The sequence below is a fragment of the Prionailurus viverrinus genome, chromosome A2 (genome assembly GCF_022837055.1).
Source record: "Prionailurus viverrinus isolate Anna chromosome A2, UM_Priviv_1.0, whole genome shotgun sequence".
Taxonomy (NCBI): Eukaryota; Metazoa; Chordata; class Mammalia; order Carnivora; family Felidae; genus Prionailurus; species Prionailurus viverrinus.
In genome coordinates, this window is record NC_062562.1 from 96106007 (window position 1) to 96126200 (window position 20194).

The 20194-nt window shown below is 36.5% G+C and overlaps 1 protein-coding gene across 7 annotated transcripts in view; it reads left to right on the forward strand.

Annotated features, from left to right (window-relative positions):
• Nucleotides 1-20194, forward strand: part of ANKIB1 (ankyrin repeat and IBR domain containing 1) — a 153697-nt gene that overhangs the window by 111057 nt on the left and 22446 nt on the right. For all 7 annotated transcript variants that reach the window (XR_007146392.1, XR_007146393.1, XR_007146394.1 and 4 more), the window contains exons 10-11: nt 4528-4616; nt 12765-12895. Coding sequence is in view for 2 of the 7 variants with exons in the window: in XM_047830709.1 (XP_047686665.1) it covers nt 4528-4616; nt 12765-12895 (220 nt within the window). In the remaining 5 variants the exon portion in view is untranslated. The remainder of the gene's footprint in view (nt 1-4527; nt 4617-12764; nt 12896-20194) is intronic.

Below are 20194 nucleotides of genomic sequence, written 5' to 3' on the forward strand. Positions count from 1 at the left end.
ATTCGTCATTAATATAGTTCTAAAATGGCAGTGAACTGAAATTGTCAACTTCTTGATAGAAATTTCTTCCATCAGGTGATGAAACTTTAGTAGAAGGTTTTTACTTTTCCAGAATCCTTTGGAGTCACTGTATATTTCTGCCAATGGTTGTGCATATTGACAAATTTTCAAGGAAAGAACCATTCCTTGATCTCTTGATATTAGTTAACTATCATATTTGGACAGGGTTAAGGATTTTATATTAGATAACCTCTTTTTCCTTTATAACGAAGCAGTTTTTCCCCTTAGTGAACTCACTCTATTGGTGTGTCTACATTTCATTTAACTATATAACAAAATTCCTCTTCCAATTCACTTGTTTTTAGTGACATTTTGAGGTACAGTCTCAACAGCAGGTGCTAGGTCTGTCAGAAAACTTGTCACCAGTTATTGGTGTCTTGGTTGAAACTTTCTTCAGATATTTAACTTTCCAGTGTTTGCAGAATATTCCAGTCTCTTTATTACTTCTCTCAGAATAACCCTTTCCCTACACATGGCATAATTCAGATTTTCAACCATGTAATGTCTGGTAACATTGTTATTACCATACTTTAAAGTAGTTTGGGCTTATTTTCGCAAATGCCTTAGTTTTAAAATAACTCCCTTTTTAATTTACAGTCCTTGCTCTAACTTATTTATTATTTATAAGCCTCTCCTATTTATATACCCACTCTTAGCATTGCTCTGGAAACTGTGCCGCCTAGTTATAACATTCAGAGTGATCCTGCTGATTGAGCTAGCACCTGAGGAAGCAGCAGGTCTATATCCTCCAGTGAGGTTCTGGAAAAGAACATTTGTATTGCTGTCTAATGCAGCACCTTAGAGAACCAAGCACACCGATAAGCAATTATGGCCTTTTGAAGAAATAGCATTTATTTTTTCAGATTCCATTTGTAAACATTGGGTTTTCCCCTCACAACCCTCATGATTATTTTCCTGGTTCTGTCAGAAAATGTTCTGACACCAGAGCCAGTCATACTGGTATTGATTCTAGTAGGGAAAAAATATTCAATGTGTTGTTTAATCTTCATGGGGAAAAAACTTTAAAGTTAACAGAAATAATTTATTTCATTGGCTTCATTTAGATACTGCAGATATAGAAGTCTATTTTACACCTAAATTGTTTTTTAATAAGTCATGACAAATCTAGACACTCTATTCCTGCATGTATTCCTAAGCACCATATGGAAACACTGTTCCTAGATCTGTGGCATATTTTTTACTCTAGTGTATGCTAGTATATGTGCCAAATTAAAATTAACAGTTATCACAGATATCCCTTATATTTCTGGAAAGCAGAGTCGATTTTAATTTTTTTTTTCAACGTTTATTTATTTTTTTGGGGGGACAGAGAGAGACAGAGCATGAACGGGCGAGGGTCAGAGAGAGAGGGAGACACAGAATGGAAACAGGCTCCAGGCTCTGAGCTATCAGCCCAGAGCCCGACGCGGGGCTCGAACTCACAGACCGCGAGATCGTGACCTGGCTGATGTCGGACGCTTAACCGACTGCGCCACCCAGGCGCCCCCAGAGTCGATTTTAATATGTACTAAAGTGAATGTAATATATAATACGTCTACTTGCATTTTTTTTACTTCCATTTTTAATCAACCCAATATTTTTTGAATGACTGTTAAGTCACCACTAAATTCCTAAGAAACTTTATAAAACCACACTTACGGAAAAGATTTCCCAAATGCCAGATTCAGTAATGTCAGGAATTTTTTTTTAACACTTTTTTTTTTTTTTTTTTTAATTTAAAGAGAGCACACAAGTGGGGCAGAGGGCCAGGGGGGGCAGGGTGGGGGGAGAGAGAGAAAGAGGAGGAAGGAAGGAAGGAAGGAAGGAAGGAAGGAAGGAAAAGAAAAAGAAAAAGAAAAAGAAAAAGAAAAAGAAAAAGAAAAAGAAAAAGAAAAAGAAAGAAAGGGAGTGAGGGAGGGAGGAAGGAAGGAAGAAAGGAAGAAAGAGAAAGGAAGAAAGAAAAAGAAAGAAAATAAATCTTTAGCAGTCTCCATGTTCAGCTCGGAGTCCGACTCAAGACTCAATCCCAGGACCTTGAGATCATAACCTCAGCTGAAATCCAGAATCAGATGCTCCACCAACTGAGTGACCCAGGCACCCCAGTAATATCAGGAACTTAAGCAAACTAAATTACTCTTTCAAGATAATTGATGCTTTTTTTTTTCCCTTCAAAGCATTTTTAAGTATATAATTCAGAGGTTTTAAGTACATTCTAATGTTGTGCAACCGTTTCCTATCCATTTATAGAACTTTTTACCTCATACCAAACAGAACCTCTAACCATTAAACAATAATTCCCCATCTTCCCTTGCCCCATAGCCACTGTTAACCACCATTCTACTGTCTGTGAATTCCTTTTTCTGAATATTTAATGTAAGTGGTATCATACGATGTTTATCTTTTTGTGTGTGACTTATTTCACTTAGCATAATGTCTCAAGTTTCATCCATGTTGTAGTGTGTATCAGAATTTCATTCCTTTTTATGGCCAACTAATAATTCAATTGTGTGTATATATACCACATTTTGTTTATCTGTTCATCTGTTAATGGATATATGGGTTGTAAACCATATTCTGGCTTTTGTGAGTAATGCTGTTATAAACATTGGTGAGAAAATTTTAGTCATTGCGAAACTTTCAATTCTTTTAGGTATATATCTAGGAGTGTAATTGATAGATCATGTAATAATTCTGTGTTTTAAATTTTGAGGAACCATCAAACTGTTTTCCATAGCAACTGCATCATTTTAGATTCTTACCAGCACTGCATAAGGGTTCCAGTTTCTCCACATCCTTCCCAACACTAGTTAGCATCTATTTTTTTAATAGTAGTTAAGGAGAATTGAAATATTCATTCATTCATTCAATTCATTTGTTTGTTTGTTTGTTTATTTACGTGGTTGTTTATTTATTTTGAGATGGAGTGAGCAGGGGAGGAGCAGAGGGAGAGGGAGATACTGAAATTTAGCAGAGCTGTCAGCACAGAACCCTGTGCATGGTTCGAACCCACAAACTGTGAGATCATGACCTGAGCTGAAGTCAGACGCTTAACTGAGTCACCCAAGTGCCCCAAAACATTCTTAATATAGTAAAATGTTCTTCAGAGTTGGTAAGACTCTACCTGCATCAACAGGTGTGTCTTCTTAAGACTTAAACTTTGCAAATAAGATCTTTGTTTAAAATAACACATGATGATGATGATGATGATGATGATGATGGCGGCACCTACAGATTGGGTTTTTCTCCTTTCAAAATGATATTTTGTTATTTACTGTAAAATTTCCTTTGTACTACAGAATATACCATTGTATTGAATTAAAATAAGTAATTTTTAAAGGCCTTAAGCCTTTTTTTTTATGTTTATTTATTTATTGTGAGAGGAGGTGAGGGAGAGGCAGAGAGAGGAAGAGAGAGTCTGCCAAGCAGGCTCCAAGCCATCAGCACAGGGCTCAATCCCATGACTGTTGAGATCATAACAGTCAGACACTCAACCGATTGAGCCACCCAGGCTCCCCCTTAAGCCTGTTGGATTTTCTATATAGCTATAGAAAGAATGTAAAATCAAATTACAAATGATAAATTGATATGTTTTTAATTGTTTAAATCAAAATTTGCCAAATTCCAGTTAAACAGAAAATTGGGATTCAGCAAACTCAATGGTAAATTAAATTGCCCTAGCTGTTACTTGGGGATTCCAAGGTCAAAGTAACAAAAATGTAATGTAAAGCAGTACTTTTCAAACTTTAAAATGCAGACGGGTCACGTGGTAATTTGATAAAATGTAGATTTAAATCAGTAGGTCTTATGGGCCTGCTCTTCTGCATGTTTAACAAGCTCCTGAGCAGTGGCAATGCTGCTATCCCAGGGAACAAACTTTGAGTAGTATTAGTGAGGACAGAACCTAACTGATAAAAATATTTTATAGCTCATAACTTATAGCATGCAAAACTAAATTATAAATGTTAGGTAATCTATTTGGAACTTTTAAAAATGTGTAAATGAATGTGCTGCTTTAAAAAAAAATTGACCTGGCAGTATCAAGCTCTAGAATCATATTTTCACTTCCTCTATTGAAATACTTCATTTCTCACTAGTCACTGTGCTTCAGTTTTCTCAGCTTTAAAATTGGAAGAGCACTGGGGCACCTGAGTGGCTCAGTCAGTTAAGTATCCAACTCTTGGTTTCAGCTCAGATCATGATTTCATGGTTCATGAGATTGAGCCTGGCATTGGGCTCTGTGATGCCACTGCAGACAAGAGCCTGCTTGGGATTATCTCTCTCTCTCTCTCTCTCTCTCTCTCTCTCTCTCTCTCTCTCTGCCCCTCCCTCATTCGCTATCCGTCTCTCTCAAAAATAAATAAACTTAAAAAAAATGTTTTTTTAATTGGAAGAACACTTTTCACCTGTTCTTTTGCCTTGATGTTGATAAAGAATATTTAATTGCCTTTTCTATGTTTTCCTCTTCAGGGAGTGCCTTGGTGAAGCACATGAGCCTTGTGACTGCCAAACATGGAAAAATTGGCTACAAAAAATAACTGAAATGAAACCAGAAGAACGTAAGAGGAATCTTAGAAAGCTATACTATATGTTCTAATAGCATTCAAAAGATAATATGGTCATATTACTTAGAGTCTTCATTAAGTAAGTTTTCAATGCTATAGCTCTCCTGTTTAACATTACACCCCTAACCAACACCCTTTTGGACATCACAAGGTTTTTGCAATGGTGAATCAGAGGTTCCATATTTCTGATGGACTGTTTTAAGTTAAGATAAACAGGGTAAACAGGGGTCACATTTAAGTCCTTCTCCTACAGCCATTCCCCTTTATCCTGGGGTGGACCAACTAGCTTTTCTGTACTTTAAGGGAAGAAATGTATAAACTGTAGTGAGAGGAAGTTTCTCACTTCCCTGGAATCTTCCATTGGATGATAAGAGAGGTTAATTTCTTGGTGTTATGTGGCTCTGTAGATTTACTTATATTAAATGCCATGTCTATAACTATTTTAACTGAGATTTTTATAAATATTAATCCTACAGAAATGCTATGAAATTGGTGTTAGTAATTCCATTTTGCAGATGAGGAAATTAACCCTTAGATTGGATTGAGTGACATCAGGAACAGGGTATGTGCCTAGAAACAGAATGGGTTTGAATTAGCCTTCTAATAGCAATTCCTGCATTTAACAAGTAAATATATCTGCTTTGCAATAATTTCTCATCCCGTAAAGTGTTTTATGACAACTGTTTATTTTCAAATTAATATAAAAGTTAATTTTTTTAACTTTTTATATAATGGAATTAGTTGCAGGTATTACAAATCAGGATTAAGAATTAACTGGGGCACCTGGGTGGCTCAGTCAGTTGATCATCCGACCCTTGATTTCGACTCAGGTCATGTTCTCATGGTCATGAGATCAAGGCCTTCACTGAGGTTCGTCTGGACATCGAGCCTGCTTAAGATTCTCTCTCTCTTTCCCTCTGTGCCCGTCCCCCCGCCCCGCTCATGCATAACTGCACATGTGCTCTAGCTCTCAAAATTAAGAATAAATAAAAATTTTAAAAAAAGAACTCACTCAGGGGCACCTGGGTGGCCCAGTAGGGTAAGCGTCCAACTTCAGCTCAGGTCATGATCTCTCAGTTTGTGAGTTTGAGCCCCTGTTGGGCCCTGTACTGACAGCTCAGAGCCTGGAGCCTGCTTGGGATTCTGTGTCTCCCTCTCTCTCTGCCCTTCTCCTGCTCACACTCTGTCCCTCTCTCTCTCAAAAATAAATAAACATTAAAAAAAATTTTTAAAAAATTTCACTCAGTGAACCCATACTTATTATGAGCAAAGCACATGATGATGATGCCAGCCTTCAAAAAGTAATAGGCTAGAAGGGAAGCAGTCAGATCATTACAGTATCACATGATAACTACTATAGTTGGATAAAGATGAGAGTAAATCAGGCTGGGCAGGCGGGTGTCATAGAATCTTCCTGAAGGTGGGCACCTGGGTGGCTCAGTCGGTTAAGCATCTGACTTCAGCTCAGGTCATGATCTCACGGCTCGCGAGTTCAGCCCCATGTCAGGCTCTGTGCTGACAGCTCAGACCCTGGAGCCTGCTTCAGATTCTGTGTGTGTCTCTCTCTCTGCACCTCCCCTGCTCGTGCTCTCTCTAAAATGAATAAATGTTAAAAAAAATAATTTTTTTTTTTTTTTTTAAAGAATCCTCCTGAAGACAGTGAGAGAGGAATTGGGTTTTAGCATATCTGCAGAGGCAGAGATCTGGCAGTTATTCCTGTCAGCAGCTGAAGTGACGCTGGCAGAGTCTGGCTGACAGCTATGAAACCCTACAGTTTTGTATTCTATCAGGCAATATACCATTGCCTAAGAGCTTGTCCTTAGCGTTTTAGATTCACAAGATTCATTTTATGCATTGACTTCAAATCCATGAAGAAGAGACTACTGTGTAAACCAGAATATCAGTTTATTAATTGATAATGAGGGAGATACCTTTCACATGATGAGAAGGCTTATGTCCCTTATCCAGGAGAAAAAGAAATGGATAATCTTAGGATATTTCATGGTGAGATCCAATTAAATATTTCTACCCTGTACGTTCTATCATTCAATCAACAATTCTTTTTAATATTTCCAATTCTTTTTTTTTTTAATTTTGCTTATGCTTATTTTTTTTTTAATTTTTTTTTTCAACGTTTATTTATTTTTGGGACAGAGAGAGACAGAGCATGAACGGGGGAGGGGCAGAGAGAGAGGGAGACACAGAATCTGAAGCAGGCTTCTGGCTCTGAGCTTTCAGCACAGAGCCTGAAGCGGGTATCAAACTCACAAATCATGACCTGAAGTCGGACTCATAACTGACTGAGCCACCCAGACCCTCCTCAGCAAATATTTGTTTGAGTACCTGGTACATGCTAGGAACTTCCCAAATCAAAAACACCTGTATAGATTGTTTTTATTCCCCAGGTACGTTGTGTGTCTTTCTTGAATCCCAGATAATAGCTTGCCATTGCTCCCTTGACACCCATCCATTTTCCCTATTCTCCTGATATGTATGGGTCTGTGTACATGTGTGAGTTCCATAGATTAATACTAATATCCTGCAACACCTTTAAACATGACAAGACAATTGGGTTTTGCTTTCTCTTTTTGCTTCAGGAACCAAGAAACATATTTATTAGACATGGTTTGCTATTGCCCACCTACTTACATTTCTTTATACATTTATATGAAGCCTAACATTAGTGTCCATGGGAGAATTTGTAAGAGATGAGGCTGGAAAGATAGGTGTTGCCAGATTGTGAAGTTTTGCAAAATTGTCTGAAGTTATTTTATTAACAGAATAAGCCATAGAATGCATTTTTTAAGTAGGGAAGTGGCATCTGAGATATTTTTATGAAGATAAGTGATGACTAGGAAGGTTAGACTGAAGGAGAGATCAAAGTAGGGAGGGGAATTTTTAATTTGAGTAAGAGGGTAGATCATTGGTCAGCCTAGGAAATTCAGTTATGGGTAACTTTTGGGGCTCCTGGGTGGCTCAGTCAGTTAAGCGTTCGACTCTTCATCTTAGTTCAGGTCCTGATCTCACAGGTCATGAATTCAAGCCCCACATCAAGCTGTGTATGGACAGCGTGGAGTCTGCTTGGGATTCTCTGTCCCTCTGTCTCTGTCCCTCCTCCCACCCCCACACGAATAAATAAATAAATAAATATTTTTTAAAAAACAGTAACTTTCAGGGAACAATAATGAGTTTTGTTACAGACATTGTTAACTTGAGGTACTTGTAGGACATATATGTGGAGATGTCCAGTGGGATTTTACAAGTGCTTATCTGCAGCTTAGAAGAGATGCTGAGAAAATTTAGAAATAACTTGTTGCTTTTAAGTGATATCTTTATTATTTATTTAACATTTATTAAGTGGTATTTTATATTAGAATATGGAAATAAGGTGACCGCTACTTGAAATTTACATTTTAGAGATGAAGACAGCTATATACAAAACTAAGAAAAAGAAATATTATTAATGCTATGAAAGAACAGCATACCTGTGGCACATTGTGAGGGAGGGAAGAGAGCAAGAGAAGACCAGTTCTCTACGAGAGTGTGAGGAAAAGCATTATAAAAGAATTGGTGCTTGAGCTGCTTCTTGAGAACTGGTAGATGTACTTCACGCACACAGGAAGGGTATTGGGGCTTTGGGTGAAGCAGAGCTGTGAGATAGCATGGTGTATTCAAGGGCTGCAGATACTGAGTACAAACCAGTGCAAAGGAAGGTGCTGCACCAGAGATGAGACTGCACAGGCAGAAGTCCAAATCAGGTGTCACAGGTGCGGCGAGGTAGAGGTTATGTGCAATGCTGGGAGGTCTGACTTCATCCTGAGACACTGAAAAGGAGTTTTGAGTCGGAGAGTGATAATCAAAGATGCTTACTGAGAAAGAACACTCAGGTGGAAGTGTGGATGGTGAATGAGGACCATTGAGACAGTAGGTAAGAACACTATTTCTGAGAAAACTTCAGAATGTCCAGGTAAGAGGATATGAGGGCTGGAACAAGACAGAGGCAATGCAGGTAGGAGAGGAGAGTTAAGAAGATGTAATTTTATTAAGTTGTAAATCTAGTGTACTTACCAGTTGCCTAGAAGACTTAATGCACAACAGGAAGTAATTAATTAGTACAATATATTATTTAATTCTTGAGTAGAAAATGGCCATGTCTGATTTAAGATATAAAACAAGCATTTTGAAATGGGTGATTATTTTTAGTTATCTTTTAACATTGTAAAATTTAAAATTGGTCAATCATTCCATACCCACAAATAAGTTTTTACTAGGGAGAAAGAAAGAGAACAACCTAGCTAGTAAGTGCAGATTATTGGTGGAACTGTGACAAAATATCTTTACATACGATAATGATTCTGATAATGAAAAGAGAAGAGAAATAGAAGCACTAGAAAATGGTATATATAGTCTATACATAGTTACTTTGGTGGCCAGAGACAGGGAGACCTCAAATTAAAAACCGAAGATTCATTTAAAGAGTTCCAAATAGGGTTTTAATTCAGAAAAATGGAGGAACTTTAGAAAATTGGATAGAAGACAAAAGACTGAGGATACCTAAAAAGTTGTCTACCAGAGAAGGACCAAAGCCAAGACTGCAGAAAAGTTCCCAGTTGCTGAGAAAAACCTAGGAATTTTCTCATTGTCCTCCATACTGAAATGTGATGACCTGTTGACCACTATTAATGGCCACTGAAGTTTATGAAATTTAGGATAAGGCTTAATGCAAACAATAGTGGACCAACTGAAATGTTTAAGCAGAACATCATCATTAAATATATAAAAATAATATTCCAAGAAAGAAAAGTATGATTTAATGCTGTATGGTTTACATATTAATTTGGATCATGGTCACATATCTTTGGCATAAGCATTTTCAACTGAACTTGTCAATTCCTGAGATCATTTTCTCCTTTATGCCCAGTTTTCCAAAGTCTTTGAATTATGAGACTCAAAAGGAGTGACAAAATCTAATGAGAAAAAAGTATTAGAAGATATACTAAGATTAGTTCAAAGAATTCAATATAAGGATTCAAATACTATTTTTCAGCACTGAAACCGCCTCTATTATGTCTAATGAGAGCAAGAAGGAGAATGATTATATATTCTGTGAAAAGATAGCTAATTTATAAAAATTTTCAGGCCAGTTTTTCCATACTACATAATAAATGGTTATTGAATAGAATTCAAATAGTCTTTTTAAGAAGTCAGTCTTTAAAATCAACATTTTTTTCACTTACATATATGTTGATTCTACTAGTAGATCTTAGATTGTTATGCTCTAATACTTGATTAAATGAAGTTAATATTTCTTACAAAGAGACCTAAGCACACTAGATTATTGAGGAAGGAAGATCAAGATACAATAGTCATGTAATTGAAGAGAAGAGTCTGGAACTCAGGGTGAAGAAAACTTACCAGGTAGACTGAAGGGAGATAGATATTGCAGGTATGAAGAAGAGTATATACAAAAGGCACATGTATGAAATGAGCATGTTCAGAGAACTAGAAGTAAAGGCCTTTTTCCCACTACAAGTTTCTGTTTTAATAATAGTTATTTCTTGAACACAATTTACTTCATACAATCCTCTAGAACACAGGAACTAGCATTCTCTCCGAGGGTGGTAGAAAAAAACTGTTATGTTGCAGGCCACACAAGCTGCTTTGTTTTAATGGCTTTGTGCTTTATTTATTATAACAATGGACAATAAAGGCCATAAGAATATGTTAGAGCCTCTGAGCTAAAAATAATGTTGATGCTGAAAGGAGGAGAAAGGCCACTCCTTAAAAAAAAAAACAAACAAAAAAAACTAGACATTGTACTTAGTGATTAGGTTTTAAAGCAGTACCCTTTGTAAATGGCATTACCTCCACAGCTTGAGCTGATTAACTATAAATATAGTAAGTTCTTTCTGAAACTCCTGTTCTCCACTAAATTAACTTGAGAGTTCTCTGTAGCAACACCCTAATCAAACCATCTTCTACCAAGTGGGTTTAGTACTGGAGTGGAGTCTGGTCCGTTCATTGCTGTTATTGTCTCACTTTGCTATGTGGTGAAATTGAAAAACAGTGCTTCATAGTCCAGCAGTAGCTGCTGTTCTGTTGTTGAACAAACGTAAGTAGGTAGGCACTTGGGGTTCCTTGCAGCAAGACAGGCCCACTCCTCCACTGCTAAGCTCCATCGAAGGGCTAATCATAGTGCTCAGCTCTTCCAGTTCATATACTGAGTCACGTCCCAGAGGTCAGCCAGCCCAAACCTTTGTCTCCCTTCCCTCTCTAGGGTTGGGTAATTTTTCCTTTTAAACTTCAAAACTCAAAGAGTCTGATTTCTCAACTGCTTTTAACAGTACACTAACTACCCCACCCTTTTGAGAGTGGCTGCGTGTACTCAGGGCCTTGATTGGATGGGCCATGTGCATTGATGTCAAAGTGAGTTTTGGACATCTTTTTCAGGAAAGAAAAGGTAGAGCTTCCCTGTGCACTTAGAGCTAGAAAACAAAACAAACTTAATACTGACAGGGAGGAAAAAAATGATTTTTTAATTGTGCATCTGCAACTCTCTCTAGCTCCTAACTCTCCTCTTGGGGTGCTGGGAGGGGTGTTGGTTATAAAACATAAAATGTAAGATTTAGAATCTTTAAAAACCATGACATTCCGTAAGACTGCAGATCTCAAATCAAAGTAGAATAAATTGAGTTTCAGATGAAGAATAGAAGATTAGTGTGGGGTTAGAGGGTAGGAGAAGCTTGCCAGGTAGACAGCAGCCAAATCATGAAGGACTTTGCATTTTTTGCTAAAGCAGTTTTATTTTATCTTGGCAGTCAGTGGGGAGCATCTTAAAGATTTAAAGGAGACTTGTTTTTTTATTTTTTTTTTCTCTTATTTTGAGAGCACACACACAAGTGGGAGAGGGACAGAGAGAGAGAGAGAGAGAGAGAGAGAGAGAGAGAGAGAGAATCCCAAGCAGGCTCCACGCTATCGACACAGAGCCCAATGTAGGGCTTTATCTCAGGAACTGTGAGATCATGACTTGAGCCAAAATCAAGAGTTGGACGCTTAACCAATTGAGTCACCCAGGTACCCCAAAAAGCAATTTGTATTTTTAAAAGATCACTGTGTAGGCAGTGTAGTAGAAGTCGGGGGCAGAAGAAGGAGCCAGGGAAATAGATTGTTTTTTTGTGTGTTTTAATTGTCTAGGCAAAAGGTGTGGAGTACCTTAGTTAAAGCAGTAAGCAGTGGGAATTGAGAGGAGACATAAACAAAGAGAAAGAGGTAGAAACAATGGAATGTGGCAGGTGAGGGAAAGGAGGGTGTCCAAAATCATGGTCTTCCTGGATTGACTCTGAGTTGATGATCATATCATTTACTAGGACAGGGAATAGAGAAAGAGGCAGGTTTGGGGGAAATGATAAGTTTAGTTTTAGACATGTCACATGGGATTCATTTTTAGTTTATCTGAAGTTTTCATGGCTAAAAATATTGATATTTCAATATAACTTTCATGTTTTTTGCTATGGTGAAAAGTATCTGGTCATTATGTTTACAACTGACCCACAAGAAATTATGGTCTAGGGGCCATTCTTTCTACAATAGTTAATTTAAACAGACAGTAATATATTGCTTTTTTAAAATGGGTTTTTTCTTCCCCAATTTATTTGAACACAACTTTAGAAAGAAATCTTTAAATCATATTTCATATATCAAGCTTTTGGAATACACCTCCTTATCCTATAATCCTGCTATTCAGAATAAAGCAGTTTTAAAACTTTGCCATAGATCCTAATAAGAAAGTAAATACATGGTTTGGGGCGCCTGGGTGGTTTAGTCAGCTAAACGTCCAACTTCAGCTCAGGTCATGATCTCATGGTTCTTGAGTTCAACCCCCTCATCGGGCTCTGTGTTGACAGCTTGGAGCCTAGAGCCTGCTTCAGATTCTGTGTCTCCCTCTCTCTGCCCCTCCCCTACTTGTGCTCTGTCTCTCTTTCTCTCAAAAATAAATAAACATTAAAAAAAAAGAAAAGAAAAATACGTGGTTAAAACTTAGAGACAGCCTACAAAGAACACTTTCACAGGGGGTAGGGGAAGATTCCCTCTGAAGTTATACACTAAATCATGTATATTGTGTTTGTGCTTAATATCCCAAAGTTGTAGGAGTTAGTGAAGCTTATGAGGATGCTGCCAATTGTCTCTGGTTGTTAACGAACTCCAAGCCTTGTGCTAACTGTAAGTCTCCGATACAGAAGAATGAGGGATGCAATCACATGCAGTGTGCCAAGGTAAGAAGTTGAAGAGGATTTTGCATGCTTTGCTGTTAGAATCTTAATCTGTTAATCCAAAGAAGAAACAAGCATAAAAATGTTGCTGGGTTTCAGATGGATTCTAGCAGATTAAATTCTATATTCTTTGTTGAATGACATAAGTATTGCTTTATACTACTAAATTTTATATTCATGATGAATGTTAAAAATAGGTTAAGGATTCAGTGATATTTGGCCAGAAGATCAAAAATGCCTGAATCTTTCCCTGCTAATCATCTCTCCTAGTGATTATTTTGAGAGTTTTGCCTGTATATAAATAATAATATTAAATGATAAAGTGCTACTTTATATAGAGATCTCTTACAAAGCTGGCTTTTGAGCACACAGCTTAGTTTCAAAGCCCAAGTCAGGACCCAGGCAATTCCGCTAGGTCCAAATCTAAATCTTGGTGTCTATGTGTAAGTGGCTATATAATAAAGGTACCTAAGATTGTAGGCAGACTTTAAGTCTGCTAATGAAATCATCAATCAAACAAGTAATTATTTCCTGTATTGAAAATGCTGCAGCATCTGGGTGGCTCAGTCAGTTCAGTGTCCGACTCTTGATTTCGGTTCAGGTCATGATCTCATGGTTCATGGGATTGAGCCCCACATCAGGCTCACACAATCAGCATAGAGCCTGTTTGGGATTCTCTCTCTCCCCTCCCTTATCTCTGCCCCTCCCCTGCTCATGCTCTCACTTTCTCTCTCAAAAATAAATAAATAAACTTAAAAATAATGGAAATGAAAATGCCAACAAAGATCTTGACCAAAAAATAATATAAATAATGACTTTTGGAAGACTACCTTCCTGACATAGTTGCATAGAAAGAAACTGCCATATTTAAAATAAATTCTCTGGATTAGGTTAATAAATATTTTATTAATCCATGCCAAATTTATAAACATTTTTGTTTTAAAATTATAATGATATCCAATTTTTTTCTTTTCATTGGAAGCTCCATGTATATAAAAAATAATTACTTAAAATTGAGAGGATAATGTAACTTTTCTAATTTACATTGTGAAAGAAACCCAAATAGTTCAGAAGATTCCAATATTAAATACATCAATATCTTCTAAGTATTACTTGATTTTTTTAATATATATTTTTAAGTTTATTGATTTATTTTTGAGAGAGAGAGAGCACAAGCAGCAGAGGAGCAGAGAGAGGAGGGGAAATAGAATCCTAAGCAGGTTCTGCACTGTCAGCTCAGAGCCCAACGCAACAAGGCCTCAATTCCATAAACCATGAGATCATGACCTGAGCTGAAATCAAGAGTCCAGCGCTTAGGGGCGCCTGGGTGGCGCAGTCGGTTAAGCGTCCGACTTCAGCCAGGTCACGATCTCGCGGTCTGTGAGTTCGAGCCCTGCGTCAGGCTCTGGGCTGATGGCTCAGAGCCTGGAGCCTGTTTCCGATTCTGTGTCTCCCTCTCTCTCTGCCCCTCCCCCGTTCATGCTCTGTCTCTCTCTGTCCCAAAAATAAATAAACGTTGAAGAAAAAAAAATTAAAAAAAAAAAAAAAAAAGAGTCCAGCGCTTAACCAACTGAGTCACCCAAGAGCCCCATTAGGAGTTGAGCTTTAATATTAAAGCTAATGATCATTATCATTATTACATAAAAAATGATAGCAGTTACCAGATCATTTTTATAAGCTAATTAGTACTATAAAATTAATATAAATTAGTTGTCTTAGTGAGACAGTAATGATTTCCTAAGAAGGAAGAAGAAAAAAATGTAGTACAGTGTTCTGAGCAAAATGCTCAGAGGTGCTTATTATTAGTTCAGCTGGTCAGGTCAAAAGTATTTTATTTGTGGTCTTCTCTCCAATATCCATTATTAGTTTTTTCTTAGAAAATCTGATACAGACTATATAGATGTGTAAAGAAATACAGGTTGACCATAAAAAATCAGCAGTTGGGCTACTAATAAAGAGTCAGTAAAGAGGCAAGATCCGATAATTACCTTTATTTCCTTCAAACACCTACCAGTAGTAAGTAGTTGATAAATACGTATTGAGTGAATATTTTCATGAATTCATCAGGCTAATGATTTAAGATTTTTTATCTTAAACAGCTTTTTGCTTAAGCTTCTGTTGCATTTAAAAGAAACATTTACTTGCACACTATGTAAATGTAATAGTCTTGTCTAATATACCATCTGAAGTATTTGCATTGAACAAAAGAAACTAACAAATAATTCTTAGGACACAGAAGAAGAAAGACATCTAGAAAGTAATAACCTTGCTACAGAAAAATTTTATACTTTTAGAATTTTCTTTTTAAATGTGAAGGTGGAACAACAGATCATGTGTAATTGAATCCATGCTGTAATATAATGACTAAGTCATAATCTACTTTTATTAATGTCACAGTGTTGTGACGCAATACACAGTTTTTACTTTCTGGAATCAAACTGTTAAACATCTTAGAAGAATAGTGGGGCGCCTGGGTGGCTCAGTCAGTTAAGCATCCAACTTCGGCTCAGGTCATGATCTCACCGTTTGTGGGTTCGAGACCCACATCGGGCTCTGTGCTGACAACACAGAGCCTGAAGCCTGCTTCATATTTTGTTTCTCCTCTCTATGCCCCTCCCCACTCACACTCTGCCTCTATCTCAAAAATAAACATTAAAAAAATTTTTTTAAAAAACAGAAGAATAACACATTTAGCCTTATAAAAATAGTTTTGTATATTTCAGGAAAAAACCCACTTTTATTCATTTCCTTTTAGATAATTTTTAGGAGACTATTTAAGTTTTGCATTCTCACACATTTTAAATCACTTACAGTAATTTTCTTCAACTGAATCTGTAAAACTGTATGCTGCAACTAAAAAATAAAAGTTATTTAAGTTCTGTATTCTTTTTCTAATAGAATATTAAATTTGGCTATTTTGTAGAAAGTTTTGCCACTGATTTGGAGATATCAGTAAAGCTGTACTGAAGGGTACTTGTATCAAATTAGGCACAGAGTTTGCTAATAGCAAACAACAAAACCTGCATACTCTCAGAACCTTGATATCCACAATTTATTGTGTAAATGCATGTTAGTGAAGAGCTAGATGAATACAGAGACTTTAATTCATTTCTGTGTTCATGACCTATCAGGTAAAGAAAAAATTAGTAAAGATACAGAAGATTTAACATAATTACTAAGGTATATCTGATTGCTGTATATTCAAACTCTATATCCTGAAAATATGGATTACACCATCTTTGCAAGTATCCATAGAGCATTAGCAAAAACATTGACCATTGTTCATCAAAGAAAATCTCAGTAATACTGCAGAAAATAGAAATAGTAATAGCAGCATTCTCTTATCATAATGGAATGAAATAGAAATTAGTAATAAAGGTGGGAATGCAAGTTGGTGCAGCCACTCTGGAAAACAGTATGGAGGTTCCTCAAAAAACTAAAAGTAGAACTACTCTACGACCCAGCAATTGCACTACTAGGCATTTATCCAAGGGATACAGGTATTCTGTTTGAAGGGGCCCATGCACCCCAATGTTTATAACAGCACTATCAACAATAGCCAAAGTATGGGAAGAGCCCAAATGTGCATTGATGGATGAATGGATAAAGAAGATGTGGTATATATATCTCTACAATGGAGTATTACTCAGCAATCAAAAAGAATGAAATCTTGCCATTTGCAACTATGTGGATGGAACTGGAGGGTATTATGCTGAGTGAAATTAGTCACAGAAAGACAAAAATCATATGACTTCACTTATATGAGGACTTTAAGAGACAAAACAGATGAACATAAGGGAAGGGAAACAAAAATCATATAAAAACAGGGAGGGAGACAAAACAGAAGAGACTCAGAAATATGGAGAACAAATTGAGGGTTACTGGAGAGGCTGTGGGAGGGGGATGGGCTAAATGGGTAAGGGGCACTAGAGAATCTAGTCCTGAAATCATTGTTGTACTACATGCTAATTTGGATGTAAATTTAAAAAAATATTTTTTAAAAGTTAATTTAAAAAAGGAAAAAAAAGAAATTAGTAATAAAGGTACAAAAGGCCTTTCCATTTGGAAAATTTAAATCTCTCAACTCCTGAGTAAAAAAAAAAAAAAAGGATGTAAAAGTGGGAATTAAAGCATATATAGAAAACTAGGATAATGAAAATATTACTTTATCAGAACCTGAGTACCTATATCTAAAGCACTGCTCAGAAATGTCCCCTAGCCTTATTAAAGCAATACAAAATAAGGAATGATTTAAGCATATGACTTTAAAAATTAGAAAAACAATAAACTTGGAGACTACCAGGAGGATTTTTTTTAAGCAGAAATCAGTGACTTAAAAACTGAAAAACAATACAACTAATAAATCCAAAAAATATTTTGTTTAAGATAAACCATTAAGCTTACATAAGAAAAAAATGAAGATAAGGGAGTTCAAAAACATGGTATAAGAATTAAGGGGACTAATCAATAAATAAAGAAAACTTGAATTTGGATGGATTGATTTTTTTTTTTTTGATTTTTTTTTTAATGTTTATTTTTACTTTTGAAAGACAGTGTGAGCAGAGCAGGGTCATAGAGAGAGGGAGACACAGAATCGGAAGCAGGCTTCAGGGTATGAGCTGTCAGCACAGAGCCCAATGTGGGCCTTGACCTCACAAACTGCAAGATCATGACCTGAGCCAAAGTCGGACACTTAACCAACTGAGCAACCCAGGCGCCCTGGAGTGGAATGGATTGATTTTCTAAGAAAGTATAATTTATTAAAATTGATCCTAGAAGAAATACCCAAACAAACTTATTTCCATAGAAGACAGAAAGTTTTTCAGCAATCTCCCCCCTTTAAAGCAATAGGCCCTAACAGTTTCACAATAGAATTTTATCAAACCTTTAAAGAACAGGCAATTCTATTGTGACTTAAACTATTTCTGGGAGTTGTTTAAAAAAAAAAAAAATTGAGGGGCGCCTGGGTGGCTCAGTTAAGCATCTGACTTTGGCTGAGGTCGCACAGGATCTCACTGTTAGTGGGTTCCAGCCCTCTGTCGCGCTCTGTGCTTACAGCTGGAGCCTGGAGCCTGCTTCAGATTCTGTGGCTCCCTCTCTCTCTCTGCCCCTTCCCCACTCACACTCTGTCTCTCTCTTTCTCAAAAATAAACATTTTTAAAAAATGAAAACTTTCAAATTACTATAAAGTGAGAACCTTGATATCAACACTTGACAAGATTATAAATATTAAAAGAAAGTTATAGATCAGTCTTACTTATGAACAATAATGCATAAATCCTAAATAAGATATTAGAGGGGGGGAATCTTAGCAAATATAATCCAGCAGAAAACATTAATATAATTGTTAACTATATCTCAATTAGAAAATTTTGTTTTATAAAAAAAGAAGTAATTGACCACATGGGGTGTATTTCCAGAATACAAGGATGGTTCGGTATTTAAAAAGCTATTGCTGGGGGTGCCTGGGTGGCCCAGTTAGTTAAGCGTCTGACCTCGGCTCGGGTCATGATCTCACGGTGGGTGAGTTCCAGCCCCATGTCAGGCTCTGTGCTGACAGCTCAGAGCCTGGAGCCTGCTTCAATTCTGTGTCTCCCTCTCTCTGCCCCTCCCCCACTCGTACTTTGTTTCTCTCTCTCAAAAATAAACATTAAAAAATAAAATGATGGGCACCTGGGTGGCTCAGTTGGTTGTGCCTCCAACTCCGGCTCAGGTCATGGTTTACGGGTTTGAGACCCACCTCGGGCTCTGTACTGACAGCTTGGAGCCTGGAGCCTGCTTCTGATTCTGTGTCTCCCTCTCTCTCTGCCCCTCCCCTCAAGCTCTGTCTTTCTCTCCTTCAAAAATAAATAAACATCCAAAAGAAAATTTTTTTAAGCTATTGCTTTTTAAGAGCAATTGCTATACCTTGTCTTATTAGTAGATCCAAAGAGAAAAATCATATATATGTTCTATAGGTGCCAAAAGGGCATTTAACAAAAAAAATCAACAACCATTCTTTATTAAGACACTCAAAGAAATAGGTATAGATGGACTCTTCCTTAGTGTGATAAAAATAAATCTACTTCAGTCCAAAAGTTAGCATGATATTTAATGGGAAATACTAGAGGTACTCTCACTAAAATCAAGAACAAGATAAGGAGTTGTTCAAATAGTATTAACTTGGACTGGTGATACCAGTCAACATATTTAGACAATAGGAAGAAATCAGAGATGTAAAAATTAGAAATGAAGTGATAAAAAAAATTTTTTTGCAGATTGCAGAAAACCCACAAGAATCAATTTTAAAACTACTAACAAAATTCAGTAAATTAGAGTAGAAAATTAATATGCAGAAAGCAATAACCTTCATGTGTACCAAAAACATCCAAATAGAATATAAACTAAAAAGGAAAACCTCATTTATCTAGAAAGAAACTTACGAAATACACAAAACTTATATGAAGAAAACCTTAAGACCCCCTTTTGTGTAGGACACAAAAGATGATAATTGGAAAGGTTGTTGGATAGAAAAATTCCAAACAAAAATACCAGCAGGTTTTGTTTCTGTATCTAGATAAGCTAATTCAAAAGTTCACATGGAGAAACAAAGCAAGAACAGCTAGGAGAGCTCTGAAAAATAACATTAAGGAGGAACTAGCCTTGTCAGATACTAAGCCTGTTGTAAAAGCTCAGTAATTAAAACATCATGGTGGTGGAACATGAATCTAGAGATTAATCTAGAAACATAATAGAAAGCCCAGAAAATAGACACAGATATGTGGGAATTTAGTATATATTACATAAAGGAGGATCTCCAATCAGTGGAGAAACATGAACTGTTCAGTAAATAGAATTGAAATAACTGGGTAGCTGTGTGGAAAAGAAAGTTGAATCCATACTGTATACAGTATACCCAGATAAATTCTGAACAGCTCCAATATTTAACTGTTTAAAAAAAAAAAAGTGCCAGAAGAAAACATACTTAAAATGAGAAGATCTTTCTGACCCCCAATCTGTAAGCATTTAAAAAGGATGTATTTTCATACTGGGATTCTCATATTTTTGGCATTATCTGCTAATTTTGGTAATTAAGAAAGTGAAATTTTCTTAAAAATGAGAAACAGGTTTTATATCAGTCCTCCTACTTAGAAACCTTTCAAACTTGTTTCTGGTTTCAAAACCAATTTGTCAAAGTCATCAGAACAACTTCTGATGAAGACTGGTGAAGCTTCAGAGACCAAAGTAAGACTACCATGCACTGGAAAAATCAAATATTAAATATTGTATCTGTCTTTATCACTGGGAAAGAATATCCTATTG